This window comes from Callorhinchus milii, unplaced genomic scaffold (genome assembly GCF_018977255.1).
Source record: "Callorhinchus milii isolate IMCB2004 unplaced genomic scaffold, IMCB_Cmil_1.0 Scaffold9, whole genome shotgun sequence".
Lineage (NCBI taxonomy): Eukaryota > Metazoa > Chordata > Chondrichthyes > Chimaeriformes > Callorhinchidae > Callorhinchus > Callorhinchus milii.
In genome coordinates, this window is record NW_024704750.1 from 23,930,556 (window position 1) to 23,946,476 (window position 15,921).

Genomic DNA, 15,921 nt, shown 5'->3' on the forward strand with positions numbered 1-15,921 from the left:
CCCGAGCTCTGGGGGCCCGAACCCCGGGGGTCCATATTCTGGTCCAGGTCTGTGTTTTGGGGGCCGGTGTCCTGGGGGCCCATACCCTGGGGGGCCATGCTCTGGGGGGCCGAGTTCAGGAGGTCCGTGTCCCGGCCCATGATCGGGGGGGCGGTGGTCGGGGGGTCTGAGGTCCGGTGGTCCGTATCCTGGGGATCTCTGTTCTGGGGGTCCATATTCTGTTCCAGGCCCATGTTCTGGGGGGCCGTGCACTGGAGGTCTGTGCTCTGGGGTCTGTGTTCTGGAGGTCTGTGCTCTGTCCCGAGTTCTGGGGGACCCTGTATTGGCGGTCCGTATCCTGGGGGTCCATATTCTGGACTAGGCCCACGCTCTGGGCGTCCACGTCCTGGGGGTCTATGTTCTGGGGGACCATGCCTCAGGGGTCTGTGTTCTGGGGATCTCGGTTCTGGGAGTCCGTATTCTGTTCCAGGCCCATGTTCTGGTGGGCCGTGCCTTGGCGGACCGTGCCTTGGGGGTCTGTGTTCTGGTGGTCCATGATCTGGTGGTCCATGATCTGGGGGACCGTGATCTGGGGCGCCGTATTCAGGACTAGACCCTCGCTCCGGGCGTCCCCGTCCTGGGGGTCTATGATCTGGGGATCTGTGTTCTGGGGGGCCATGCCTTGGGGGCCTGTGATCTGGGGGGCCGTGATCCTGGGGGCCGTGATCTGGTGGTCCGAGCTCCGGTCCAGGCTCGTGTTCTCGGCTGGGCTCGTGATCTGGGGGTCCGTGACCATGCCCTTGCCCCCATCCTCCTCTGCCTCCTCTTCCTCCGCGCCCCCTGGCCCTTCCCCGTCCACCTCTTCCTCGCACCCCACGTCCCCTTCCTCCGCCTCTCCCTGGCCCTGCAGCAAGAGTACAAAAGTTTTGGTTCACCATAAAGGAACAACAACAACAACTTGCATTTACACAGTGCCCTTCAGGCGGGGTAGCGCCCCGGAGCACTTGACAGTGGCAGAGTCTGGCCCCTGAGCCAGGAGGGAGAGGGAGGGAGAGGGGAGGTGACCGTAAGCATGATCAAAAAGGAAGATCTTTAGGCGGGATTTGATAGTGGGGAGGGAGGGGGGGGGCAAAGCGGAGGGATCGAGGGGAGAGCTCCAGTGTTTTGGAGCGTAGTGGCCAAAGGCATGGCCGTCGATGGTGGAGCTGAGGGCCCGAGGGACAAACTGGTGGCCGGAGCCATTCCTCTTACAAAGGAGTAAGAGTTTTACAATTATAGTGGACACCACTTCAGTTGGACGCCTATTAACCCCGGACGCTGGGTGAATTGAACAAAACCACCACCCCCCCCGATTCATTTGTATTAAGCAGGGCCTGGCGTGATGTTGTACAGATTTACACGGAGCAGGAAAGTGTTTGGGCTCAATGAGAAAGCAACTACAATCGGGCTGGAGATCGTAGAATCATAGAACATTACAGGACAGAAGGAGGCCATTCAGCCCATCATGCCTGTGCCAGCTCTTTGAAAGAGCTACCAACTAGTCCCACTCCCCCACTCTTTATCCCCATACCCCTGCAAATTTTTCCTTTTCAAATGCCTATCAAGTACCTGTCCTATCAAGTACCCAGACTGGAAAAGTCAGTTAATGCTGCCAGAACAGGTCCTTTCGTGGCGAGGACGAGATTAGACTTGGCTGCACCTCCCCACAATTGACTAGCCTGAGAACAGTTCACAGTCTGGGAAAAGACCATTTGGGTTCGGGAACTGTACTGTAGTAACGGGCTCTGCCTTGTGGAGGAGAGAGGACTGGCGAGTAAACCCACCTGACATCCCACGGCCCCTGTGTGGCATCGGCATGTGGGGCTGCTGCTGCGGTGGCCGGTGAGTTGGGAAGCCTCCTTTGCCTTTCTGTACTGGTGCAGCTCTTTGGCAAAGTCGTCATATCCTTGGCCTTGTCCGTCAGGCACAGGTTCCTCCTCGGCCTCATATTCGCCATACTGCTCGTCCTTGTACTCCTCGTAGGCTTTGTAGTTTGCCTTCTCAGCTTTCATGTAGACTTTCTTTGGCGGAGGGGGCTGGGGATATGGGGGCTGAGTTGAATAGAATAGAACAGAACAGAACACAACCCGCAGAGTAACTCAGACAGGTCGAGGAATTACAGGTAACTAGCAAAACACAGAGACAGGCACAAAGGCTTCAGGTTCTGCTCAACTGAATAATAATAATAATAATAATCCTTCCATTTGTTTTAGCACCTTATCACGCCTCCGAGACGTCTCAAAGCGCTTCACAGGACACACTGTGAAGTGAATTGACTTTATATTTTGTGGGCAAAGCGCGGCAGCGAATTGCGCGCAGCAGCGTCCCACAAACACTCGTGGAATTGAGTGACAAATTATTATTATTTAATTTATTTTTTCAGGGACTCCAGAGATTGTTAGCCTGGACTGTGAACGCACAACCTACCGGCCCAGAGCTACTGACTGACTGAGCCAATCTGACACCCGCACAAAATAGTTCTCCAAATGGATGTGTATCATAGGTGTTTCATTTCAAGTACAGAAATTGATTCCAGAACAAAGAGAGGACAGAATTAATGCTGCTGCTGCCTTACCTGTGTATACGGAGGGCTGTATTCACGGTATTTCCGGTAACCCTTCTCCTCAGGGCTGTAATCAGACTCATCACTGAAATCAGAGTAATCATCGCTGGAAGACACGTGTCTCTGGCAAGGACAACAGGAGCAAAAGAGTTAAAATAAAAAACATTAACGTGCTTTAAAGCACTGTAACTGAACAACCTAACAAATTGTCACATCATCAATCATTGACACCATTTTCACCCATCACATGCCCTTAAAAATTTACTTTCTCCCCTTTCCTTTCCCTGTCCATTAATAATAATCATCGTCCTTTCATTAGATATGGCGCCTTTTCACGTCATTGAGACATCTCAAAGCTCTTCACAGAATATACTGTAAAATGGATTTAGGGCTGAATACCTTGTGCTTTGATTTTCGTTTCTTTTTGGATCTCTTCTTTTCTTTTTCACGCTCTTTCTTCCTCTTTCTCTTCAGCCTCCGGTGGCCTTTGTCCTTATCTTTATCCTCGTCCTCATCCTCCTTCTCGGGCTTCTCTTTCTTGCATTTCTCCTGGGAATTGTCCTGAACCTCGCTATCATCTTCCAACTCTCCCTCCTCCAACTCCCCTTCTTCCCTGCGTTACCAAAGAACAGCAAAATCATTCAGCGCTGTGAAGCGAGGTGAAATAAATCCGCTTAACACATCTTGGAAGCCAATATGACCCAAAAAAATCCAGTGACCTAAGAAGGCTTCATCATGAACGATGCTGCATAATCAAGAGCTTCCTCCCGACGTTAAAGGCACCTCACCCAAGGTAAGGATTTTATTGTACTAGGTTTAATATTTATAGTTGGCACAATTCTGCTGTAAAAAAAAGCTCAAACCAAAACAAGTCTTCTCAACAGCAGCTCAACCCCACAGAGATTCCGCTCCCAACAGCTTGTATATACACAGCTCCCCTCGCTTACGCAAGGTGCCAACCGAGGGGAGGTGTCCGTAGGCGCGGCCGAAGAGGACGGTCTTCGGGCTCGACCTGAAGATGGGGTCGGGATGGGGCAAGGCGGAGGGATAGAGGAAGAGCGTTCCAGTTACTTACTAGCTCACCTCCCAATAAGGAAAATAGTTTTCGATTACAAACACAATTTTTTGTGTGAAAAGAGCTACCAAACTCCCATCTTACTTCCCCCGCTCCTTACCGCCCGGCCCTGCAAATTTTTCCTTTTCAAGTACGTATCCAATTCCCTTTTGACGGCTGTTTTCGAATCTGCTTCCACCAGCCTCGCAAGACAGTGCGTTCCAGACCGTAACAACCCTCTGGCATGAAAGGGTTTCTCCTCGTTTCCCCTCCGGTTCTGGATTCTGGGAAAGGGGAATCCGCCGAGAATGTTGGTCGGTTTTAGAATGTGGTCCCAAACCAACTGCACAACCAACTGCGACTCTTCTCTAATTTCCAGCAGTAACTTAGCTCTCCTACACACCCACGTTGAGATAATTTGTAAAGAGATTAAGTCGGATAATTTTTTCCACCACAACTTTGCTTATAATGGGCTTTGTTCCGCCCACAAAATATACAGTCACTACACTTTACTGTGAAGCTCTTTGAGACGTCTCAAAGACCTGATAAGGCGCTATATCAAATGCAAGGATTGTTATTATACTTTGCCCTAATTTTAATGAAATAATTTTCACCAACACACACAGCAGTACCCCCAGGGCCGCTGGGGCTGGAAAGCGATTTCAATTCTGCTGACGAGAAGCAAAATAGAATCACAGAATCTTACAGGTAGGAGACCATTCGGCTCATCCTGCCTGTCCCACTCCCCCGCTCGTACCCCAACCAGTCCCCACTCCCCCGCTCTTACCCCAACGAGTCCCCACACTCCCCCTCTCTTACCCCAACGAGTCCCCACTCCCCCTCTCTTACCCCAACCAGTCCCCACTCCCCCTCTCTTACCCCAACCAGTCCCCCCCCTCCTACCCCAACCTCCCACTCCCCCCTCTCTTACCCCAACCAGTCCCCACTCCCCCTCCTTACCCCAACCAGTCCCCACATCCCCTCTCTTACCCCACCCAGTCCCCACTCCCCCTCTCTTACCCCAACGAGTCCCCACTCCCCCTACTCTTACCCCCAACCAGTCCCCACTCCCCCTCTCTTACCCCAACGAGTCCGCCCACTCCCCCTCTCTTACCCAACTAGGCCCCACTCCCCCACTCTTACGCCAACAAGGCCCCACTCCCCCACTCTTACGCCAACAAGGCCCCACCTCCCCCACTCTTACGCCAACAAGTCCCCACTCCCCCCTCTCGTACCCATAACTAGTCCCCACTCCCCGCTCTTACCCCAACTAGTCCCCACTCCCCCTCTCGTACCCCATAGCCTCGCACATTTTTCCTTCTCAAGGATAAAAAATGAAAACGACTTGTGGAATAAAGATCTCAGAAGAACAGTGTAAAAGACACGAACCGCGGGTTACATACAGTTACAACAAGTTGCATTTATCTAGTGGCCACCCTCACCGGCAGGGTAACGTCCCAAAGCGCTTAATAGTTAAAGAGTGATGACGGCACGGAAAAAGGCTACTTATTCGGCATAACCAGTCTGTGCTGGTGTTTATGCTCCACACAAGCTCCACCCGTTCCATACCCCTCACCGATATCCCCCTCTATTCCTTCCTCCCTCATCTACGCATCAAGAACTACATTTCATTTCATTTCGTTTCCAAGCGACGGTGAATTTTCAAGGCCTGCTTTGAGATGACGCATCATTGCATTTAAACTGGGACAGAAGCAACACGTTTTCCTATCGCTGGAGATTATTCAGGCCACACACCACGTACGATATGGCTGCAGTACAATTCACGGGTGAGGATATAAGACAAAGGAAATTATTTTTTTCTTACAAAGTCAATGGAGGACTTGTTTTTAAAAAAGTGTCACAATATTATGTGTTACTATTCGATCGGTAACTTTTTCTTAAAAGAGTGTCACAATATTATGTGTTGATATTCGATCGGTAACTTTTTTAAAAACATGTCGCGATATTATGTGTTAATAGTGGATCTAAAATTTCAACCTATAAGTCACTGAAGCCTTAGCTCTTGCCGACCTGCGCCTAATACTCTCCGGAATTAGGTAAACACGATGCATCCCTCCAGCGAGAGAGAGAGAGAGAGAGCGTATTCCGTTCCAACACTCTTATCTCTGGGCTTTCCACGTGAAGATGGGATTCGTGGAATTCTCTTTGGAAAATCTTACGGTGACGTTACGGTTACTAGTGAACGATGTACAGCACAGCGTGAAACAGAGGAGAACATTACAAGGCCATCACTTTGTAAACCAGTTTGAGAAAGCTCCTCCAACCTTTTTACGTCATTCGCAAAGCTCTTCGTTCGGAGGTGAGATATGTTAATAGGGTTGGGTTCATACTGAAAATTATGAGCACGATAATACACACCTGTTAAAAAAGTGTGATTCACCACTCTTGGGAATTGTTGAACTGAAACGTGCTCAAGGGAGGAGATTGTTTTCATTCCCATTTGATTCGTAAATTCAGCGCTTGACTGGTTTTGTGGCGTTGCTGTTCCATTTTGCTAACTTATTTTCGCCCACAAAATATACAGTCAATCCATTTTACAGTATATTCTGCGAAGAGCTTTGCGACTTCTCGGCGACTATATTACGGCGCTATATCAAATGTAAGGATTATTATATATATATATCACAGTATATTCTGTGAAGCACTTTGAGACGTCTCAATGACTTGATAAGGTGTTACATCAAATGCAAGGATTACTATTATTTCTATTACTATAAATTCAGTAGGTTTACCAAAGAGCACCCAAAATCAGCAGGTTTGAAAGAAACATGGCAGCTTTTCAGAAAATATCCAGAAATAGCCAATAACTAATCCTCTCGTTGTTTAAACGTTCAGCTATAAACAAGTGGCTCGTGCAAGTGCTTGAAACCCTAATTTCCTACGAAAGGTTCATTCCTGAACAAAATTAAATGGAATCGGGTACTTCAAAGTGACAAAAACTTGGATAAAAGTACTTTTAACGTGGAGGACGGTCGGCCAAGAACACACTTTGCTCTCTAAATCTTTCATGTGTGCAGTTGTCCTGCAGTTTCCCAACAAAGAGAACACACGCGCACCACACACACACACACACAGAACTGGCTGCTTCCCAAGCCAGCACATACAGAACAAGCTGACTTGCACTCCAGATTCCTATCCCTGCTCTCTCGGTAAATGTCCTACTGCCGCACGGATCTGCTGCACCCAAGTCCACGTCCCCCCCAGCCCCACACCACAAAAACAGAAGGTCGATTATTGTCAGAAACTCAACAGAGCACAGAACTGTCACTTTATTCCCCGCACAGGGCCGCCGCTGCTAACCAACCGCTCCGACTTTGGCAGGAGTTCTGTAAAAGTGGAAGAGGCGAGCCGTCCCGAAGCCCTGCGAGTACCTACGCGGATCGTTTCACGAAACATCTCTGGAGACGGCAACGAAATATTGCGGACTGGAAGCCAGGCAGCCATGGTTTGCGGTTACTACTAGGCTGACCGACCTACCCTCCCCTACCCCCTTCCCCGTTGCCGCTGATCAGTCTTGCCTGAGTTCTACAAACACTCCCTCGCCACCGCCGAAAGTCCAGGAGCCAGAAATAGAGCCATAAATGCTGACATTCCATCATCTGCGTGCTTAGTATTCCTTTGCTGCTCTACAACAGCCATAAATCGGGAAGAAAACAGGACTGGAGCGGCCTTGGGCTAGATTCCTCAACGGCTTGATATCACAAAATACTTTGCCCCCCAAAATATATAGTCAATCGACTTTACAGTATGATTTTGTGAAGTGCTTTGAAACGTATGGAAGACCTAAGGCGCTATATCAAAATGCAAGGATGATTAATATCATTTTAAAAAAATCAGCGATTTGTTAAAGGGTTTAAAAACTCCCCAATTATTACCGATTTATATGTAAACTTGACACGTTAATCGAGTTTCAATCATACATCTGGAACAACGTCAACCTAGCAATAGAATTAATAACCGGGCCTAGATATAAGTAAAGGAACTGTACTCTATCGTTAGGTCAGGGTATTAAGGGATACGGGGGCAAGGGAGGGTAACTGGATCATGATCTAATAGAATGGCGGAACAAGCTCGAGGGGTTGCATGGCCCCCTCCCGTTTCTGTTTCTAACCACACCTCAGTACTTAGTTGGTGTGGACATTTGCAGTGTCTGACCTGGGTTTAGGGGTCTTGCATGTACTTTCAGACTCGTTCTGTTCTAACAAGGGAATGGCAGAACCAGGCATTGCTTAAGTCAATAATCCTACTCTGTAAAAGGCAGTTGGGAAAAATCAACGGCCAATGCAGGTTAATGACCTGCACAAATGTCAGAAACCTTCAAACTGAAAGCGTAATGGAACATGGGAGACTTGAAGGAGAAAACATTTGACCAGACCACACAAAATAGTGTACCAGAAACCTTTCTTTTTGATATAAAGCATGGCAAACAACTAAAAAAAAAATGTTCTGGAGTTTGGAAAACCTACGTGAGGTTTTGGCAAACGTTCGGAAGATCGTATCCTTCTGGGTTACAGTTCCTCTACCCGTCACCCTCCAGAATTCAATGGATAGGTCTTTTAAGATTGTTAGGTCAGGGTATCGAGGGATATGGGGCAAAGCGGGGCAAATTGGAGTTGAGGTACAAATCAGCCCCGATCTAATAGAATGGCGGAACAGTCTTGAGGGGCTGAATGGCCTTATCTTGTTCCTATGCTTCCTAAGAGAGCCAGCACAGGTACAAGGGGCTGAATGGCTGCTACGGATGCGGTATGATTGCATGATTCTGTCCACAACCAATGTGTAATTTATAAAAGCTTAGCCAAGCAGAAGCCACATTTGATATCCCCGCTGCTGCTACTGTCCCACAAGATAAGGTTAACTGAACACAAGGTTACCCTCGTGTGCAAAGCTGTTACGCTCCGAGCATCAAGGGAGCTGGAATTATGAAACCTCTCATTAAGATTCATTAAAAAGTTACGTATCAAAAAGCAGACCGGTATTTAGGTCATGGTCAGAAATTTCAATGGAAATATAGATCAGCAAACTATCTTAGGATCCAATTTATTTATCCAGTGGCAAACTGTTATTTTGAGTTATGGATCCTAAAGGTTGTCACAGTTGGCTGACCTGTAAAGAATTGGCTGGCACTGTACCAAATGATAGAGAGAGCACATTCCTCGTCCCTATTCATTTTCCTCGTCTCAACAACAACAACTTGCATTTGTGTAGCGCCCCTCACACACAGGGCAGAGTCCCAGAGCGCTTCTCACCCAGAGCTCCACAATTACAGTATGTTTCTGGGAAGCGCTTTGAGACCCCTCGGAGACGTAGTGAGGCGCTAGATCAAATGCAAGGATTAATGGGGAGAACAATGATCAGCGTCCCCATCCTGGTCTCTCTTCACCCTCTAGAAATTCACACACAGATGTCAGCTTGAGATTGCTAGAATCCGCTCAGACTCCCAGTCTAAGCTCACGTGACAATGTAAATGCAGGTGAGATACAGAAAAGCCGCTGTTTACTGTGGAACAAACTGTAACTCAGCTTAATTGAAGTCAGTTGTGTTCTGGAAAGGATTGAACTGGCACAACAGGCTCTATCAAGCCCAGGTTTGATGCTAAAAATTTCTCCAAACATTTCATCCCTCCTCTTGACAAAAGAACCAGAGGGGAGATGGGGGCGAATTTTTTCTAAAAGCCAAAGAGTTGTTACTGTCTGGAATGTTCTGCCTGAAAGGGTAGTGGAAGCAGACTCAATAGTAGCTTTCAAAAGGGAATTGGATAGGTACTTAAAAAGGAAGAATTTGCAGGGATATCGAGTAAGAGCGAGCGAATGGAACAAGTTGGGGTAAAATGCGGGGGAGTGGGACTAGTCGGTATGTCTTTCAAAGAGCTGGTAAGAGCACGATGGGCCAAATGGCCTCCTTCTGTGCTGTAAAATTCTATAATTTTCATGGCCTTGTTTGTGGACTCAGCCGCCCGTCCTTTCCCAATCATGTGGCGTCTCTGTACTAAAGGTCAGAGCGAGCTGGAGCTGAACACTCTGACTCAACTCATTCAATAAAAATACAGTCGACTGTATTCAAACTTTGAAATTAATAAAACAGGAAGTTAATTGCCATACTTTTTTTATATAAAGAATAAGCCCCAGAATCGATTTTGCAGTAGTGTCGTACAAATGAAAGATGCAACTCATTAGTTTATTTCCCTGCGTCAATGCTGTGTTCTTTAGACTGTTTTTTAAAAAAGTCTATTCAAATTTTTTTTAAGGAGGCAGCCATTATGTGGCTGTGCCTGTTATACCACCTTGCTTAATATAAGATAATATGTACAGTAAACCGCACAAAAGTTGTATCAGTTGGGACCACGCATTTAATATGACTTATGCAACGTATGAGTTATGTCAAACTTGCATAGAATATAAACTCTTGAACAGGATTTGGGCACTTGTATGACTTAGGTGATTATATAGCATATTCTGTGAAGTGCTTTTAGACGTCTCGGAAACGTGATAAGGCGCTATATCAAATGCAAAACATTATTATTATTATACAGATCCGACTTATGCGAGTTTTGCTTCTTTCAAAATTGTGTTTCCTCCAATACAGATATCATCAATTCACTTTCGGTATATTCTGTGAAGCACTTTGAGACGTCTCGAAGATGTGATACGGCGCTATATCAAATTCAAGGATTATTATTGGCAAAGGAACAAGACAGTTGGACTTGGCTAGGTTGGGTTGCCAATAGTTGCTTGTCCCATCAGTTTCCCCTTAGTTGGGAAATGCTCACCCTCTGATTTATGGCCAAGACTGGGAAAGCCACAAAGTGACCATTCCAAGGCAACTGTGCAACACATTAACGTGCCAATCAACTGCACCACGTGCCTGCTAGAAGTAAGAAGTGCTTTAACTCGTAGATGAAATCAACTGACATGTTTGTCATACTAGCCACTGTCGCACGTACAGTTCATTCCACTTAAGACTCCCGCTGATCCGAGAGAACCATAAAGAACTTTTAATTCTGGCTCAAAAACATTCAGGTAAACGGTGTTTGATCAGTATAATAGAATGTAACCTGCTGAATGGACAATTGAACAATAAATGAATTTGGAAGTTTGATTTTGTTATTGCCTATTTGCTATTTTCTTTTAATTCGCCCTTTTATTCAGGCTTTGATTGCAAACAAAAGGGTGACTTACTCCTAAATGTCTATTATTGGTGTTTTCAGGCCTGTGTATGTTGAGGGGAGTGTATTTCGGGCTGACTTATTATTCCCACCCACACATATAGATACACATATACACACATTCATAGGTACATTCAGGTGGAAGTTACAAGATCCCATGGGACTATTCGACTATATAAGAGGGCTGACAATCCCACACATAAAATTGGTTTGTGGTTCATTGCTGTGTGCAAATTGGCTGCTGAGTTCATCCACAAAACAGTTAATGCCCTTTACAGTACATCTCGTGAAGCGCCTTGGGACGTCCTCCCGACATGAAAGGCGCACTATACACGAAATGTAAGCATGATGAGTATTATGATGATTTATATTATGATGATTTATGACCATAAATATACTGCCACATACAGGAAGTGTCTGCTTTTTTCACCATCTCGGTATAGATAACAGAATTGGATCAAGAATTCCCCCATTTTGGGAGTCACATATACAAAACTCAAGCCTTGCTTTTCAGTGACATTGCGCTTTAAGACGTCTTGAAGACGTGATAAGGTGCTATATCAAATGCAAGGATTATTATTATTTATATTGTGTGTTGGTGCACTAATGTTTGGTGCTACTATTCACAATCATTCAATTATTATATCCATTACTGTGATTCAGAGATATATTGAACACATCAGCAAATCCCCCCCCATTCACATTGCAATTATTATTTTACCATATTAAAATTGTACTGCATTAATTAACCGATATCCGTAGATTCACAAATGAAGTTATTTTTCCAAGATCCCCAGCTTGTACTTACCCCCATAAAATGGACTTTTTTTTAAAAAAAAGAAAAAACGTCTCTTGGCAAACAATGATTTGAGTAAGGCATGTTTGTTCCAAAGTGGCAGTAACATTGGTAAAATGCTACATGGTCGGATGAATACCATAAAGACTCACATAGGTTGGTTATTTGGTTGTCAACGTGCCTGAGGTGTATTTGGGTATATAAAGTGCTTATTATCCCTGCCATCACCAATGCAAACTCTGTGATATTCCATTTTAACTTGGCTCGAAAAGAACGTAAAAAGACAACAGAGAGTGGGGGGGTGGTGGGAAGTGGGGGGCAGAATGTATTGCGAAGGCCCAGACATTGTCCACATTATTAACTGCTAAGGGGAGTGAAAGTAACCAAATGAGTTGCAATTTTTTTGATTTATATGTAGGAAAATATACAGTATGATCTTGTTTCACAATGTCACGTAAACATTGTACAAATTTTAAATAAATATTGTATCCACCGGTAAAAGGGACTGTATTTGTGAAAGGGGACAACAGGACCTCAGATATATATTGTCATTATTTTGAAAACCCTTCATTAATCGCAACACATTAGCATTAAGAATGAGCTCAGTTTTTACCTCCCCCTTCCCCCCTCCACGGAACAAATAAGGATCAATATTTCCCTTAGGTAAATCCGATTACGTTTGCGGGAAGGGTGGAATAAACCAACACAAAGGTTCAAGGGTTACGGTCGGACATTACCCCACCCCGTGGCTTCACTCCTTTTAAACAAGATGACATTTTTTTTAAAAAAAATGTAGAAATGATTTTAAAAGTAGAAAACGCGCTGCGTGTAAATCGTTTCTGTGCAGTTTTTAAAGAGACAAACCCACATTCCTCCCTTCCACCCAGGCATGCAATTAGGCCTTTTTTTAAAAAAAAAACACCCTGTTGGTTCCTTTTTTTATATATATTATATCGAAATCAAACGAGCGTTTGCTATAAAAATTCGATTTTATATATATATATATATAATATGAAAGAAAAATAAAATGAAAACAGAAAGTAGAAATTAAAAACTAAACACCCCCAACAAACAAAAAGATTACAATTTCCTCTACCTGTAATCTCCAGGAATTTTTCCCCCCTCGGGTTTGTTTGGTCAGAGATATAGGATTTTTTTTTGGTGGGGTTGGCTGGTTGATTTGCTTTTTTTTGTTTTGTTTGACGACGATCATTTAACATAAAAATAAGTGTTCGGAGACTATAAAATCATATCCTGTGAAGCTCTTTGAGGCATCTCAAAGGCGCAATATCGAATGCAAGGATTATTATTGTTAGAACTACAGATGAATAAAATAAACCTTTTTTTTGGGTGGGTGAGGAGGGGGAGTCATATTTTTCAGGTTGGGGCTAAGGCGGAAAGGTTTTTTTTGGGGATGGGGGTTGGAGGTGGGGGTTGGGTGGTGGGAAAAGTACAATTTTTCTTCTTTTTTGCGCAGAAAAATAAAAACCAAACCAAACTTTTTTTTAAAAAAAGAAAAAGGAAGAAGAGAAATAAAAGAAAATTAAAGGAAATGGGAGAGAGAGAGAGAGAGTGGGAGAAGAGAGAGAGAGGGAGGGAGGAAAAAAAAGGTTTATATATATATAATATAAAATAGATATTTAAAAAAAAATCAGCAAAACCCCGAATAAAACAAAAATATGGCTTTTTTCTTTTGGAAATTTTTTTTTTGATATTATTATTATTCTTATTAATTTATAATTTTTTTTCAAAAAAAGAGAGCGGTTTTTTACTCGACCTTTCGTCTCCTGACTCAGTGAGGAGGTTGATGATGTTGTGCTGCTTGGGGGGGCATTGGTTGTTGGTGAGGCTCAGGCTTTCCAGTGACATGTTCTCCCTGACAGAAAAAAAACCTTTCCCTCCTTTCCTTTCTTCCCCTCTTTCTTTCTTTCTCTCTTTTTCTCTCTCTCTCTCTCTCTTTTCTCTCCTCCTTTGGCCCTCAAAACCGAACAAAAACCCCTCCCCTCCTCTCTTTTTTTTCTTCCCTCTCTTTCTTTTCTCTCTCACTCTCTCTCTCTCGCGCTCAACCTCGCCTCAGGAAAACAGCCTCCGCTGCTGCTTATTTTTTTTCCCCCTTTCCTTTTTTTTCTCTCTCTCTCTCGCTTCCTTTCCCCCCCCCACCCCACCCCGGCTCTTCCTCCTGGAACACAACAGACGCTAAAGGATTAACGGTCACGTAGAGAGACGGTTTTTCTCCGCGCCGAGCTCTCCGAAACCCCCTCGCCCTCCATTTACGCAATGACTGCGAAGCCTCGCCACAACATGGCCGCCGCCGCCGCCTCCTCCTCTCTCCTCTCTCGTCTCTCTCCTCCTCCCCACGACGACGGACGACGTGACGACGCACGCACGCACGCAGCGTCCGTCTCTTTCCCGCCGCCCGCCCGGCCAGCCAGTCAGTCAACATGCCACGAAGATTCACGAGCGGCCCTGCCCGCCGGAAAGGGCCGAGCGTTGGTTTCCCTCCGGAAAATTCACGAACACGAACACGAAGAACCCGCTCCGGGTCCAAGCCCGCCCCGCCCCGCGATGCTCTGCGCTGGGAGCCGCCGCTCGGAGGCGAAAGAGTGGTGTGGGTGAGGGGAGGGGAGGGGGGGTGGCGACGTCATCGTACGGCAAGACGCCGAAGCGTTTCGGCCACTGCACGGAAAAGGCGCCCCCGAGGGCGACGTCACTCGCCGTACGGGACGCGGACCCACTCGCCGAGCGTGGTGGTGGACGGGGGGGGCGACGTCATCGTACGGCAAAGGCCCGGACCCGCGCGCGCACCAGAGAGGAGAGGGAGACCGCGCGCGAGCGAAAGCCGTTGGTCCCCGGCGCAGGCGCAGAGAGCGCACCTGGACGTCGCCTGGCGGAGCCTCCGGAGAGCCTGAGGTAAAGTTGGCGCCGGGAGGCGCGGTTGTCGGCCTCACGGATGGCCTTCTCTTTCTCTCCCCCCACACCCCCCCCACACCCGGGAGCCAAGCAACCCGCCCGGCGCCAAGTAACACCCGCAAAGAAAGGCCCGGGTTTGGGAGGCTGCGGGCGGGCGGCAAAGGCCTCGCCGCGGCCTAACAGCCGCTGCTCTCAACCCAGGGCTCAGCGAGAGAGTGAGGCGGGCGATGGCGGTTTGATTGCTGCAGCCTTCTCGCCCTCACCTCTCTCTCCTCTCCCTCTCCCTCTCTCTCCTTACCTTCTCCCTCTCTCTCTCTCTCTCCTCACCTTCTCCCTCTCTCTCTCTCCCTCCTCTCCCTCTCTCTCTCCTCACCTTCTCCCTCTCTCCTCACCTTCTCCCTCTCTCCTCACCTTCTCCCTCTCTCCTCACCTTCTCTCTCTCTCTCTCTCTCCTCACCTTCTCCCTCTCTCTCTCCTCACCCTCTCCCTCTCTCTCTCTCCTCACCTTCTCTCTCTCTCTCTCTCCTCACCTTCTCCCTCCCTCTCTCTCCTTACCTTCTCCCTCTTTCTCTCTCTCCCTCTTCTCTCTCTCTCTCCCTCTTCTCCCTCTCTCTCTCTCCTCACCTCCCTCTCTCTCTCCTCACCTTCTCCCTCTCTCTCTCTCCCTCTCCTCACCTCTCCCTCTCTCTCCTTACCTTCTCCTCTCTCTCTCTCTCCTCACCTTCTCCCTCCCTCCTTCCCACTCTCTCCTCACCTTCTCCCTGTCTCACCTTCTCTTTCTCTCTCTCCCTCTCCTCACCTTCTCCCTCCCTCTCGCTCTCTCTCCTCACCTTCTCCCTCTCTCTCTCTCTCTCTCTCCTTTAATATAAATAAAGCATAAATAATAGTGATAATTTGATTTGTTTGGCCTTCTGTGGCTCACGTAGTCTCTGAGTCAGGAGATATGTTGGGTCAAGCCCCACCTCGACGAAGTCAAGGCTGACACTCCAGTGCAGCGCCGGCCGCATTGAGTTGTTGGAGCTGCCGTCTTTTGGATGAGGTGTTAAAATGAGGTCCCGTGTGCCCGTTCGGATGGATGTTAAAGATCCCACAACATATGCATCAACAGCAACAACTTGCACTTTTATAGCTCCCTCCGCGCAGGACAGTGTCTCGGAGCGCGATTCAAAAAGAGGAGATAGTTTCTCTCTCTTCTGGCGACCTCGCCAACAGTTCCCCCATGTAATTGGCTGTTGGTGGGACGTTGCTATGCACAAATTAGCCGCCTGTTTGCCCACAAAACACGCAGTAAATTCTATAATAATCATAACTTGATGTAGCATTTGATACAGCGCCTTATCAAGTCTTCGAAACGTCTCAAAGCCCTTCACAGAATACACTGTAAAGTGAGTTGA

The 15,921-nt window shown here is 46.9% G+C and overlaps 1 protein-coding gene across 1 annotated transcript in view; it reads right to left on the reverse strand.

Annotated features, from left to right (window-relative positions):
• Positions 1 to 273: 273 nt before the first annotated feature.
• The window catches only part of LOC121849695 (zinc finger CCCH domain-containing protein 4-like), a 20,320-nt gene continuing 4,672 nt past the window's right edge, over positions 274 to 15,921 (reverse strand). The window contains exons 3-6 of the mRNA XM_042338164.1: positions 2,981 to 3,194; positions 2,594 to 2,704; positions 1,803 to 2,069; positions 274 to 883 (exon numbers count right to left, since the gene is read on the reverse strand). Of these exons, the coding sequence (XP_042194098.1) occupies positions 416 to 883; positions 1,803 to 2,069; positions 2,594 to 2,704; positions 2,981 to 3,194 (1,060 nt within the window). The 3' untranslated portion in view covers positions 274 to 415. The remainder of the gene's footprint in view (positions 884 to 1,802; positions 2,070 to 2,593; positions 2,705 to 2,980; positions 3,195 to 15,921) is intronic.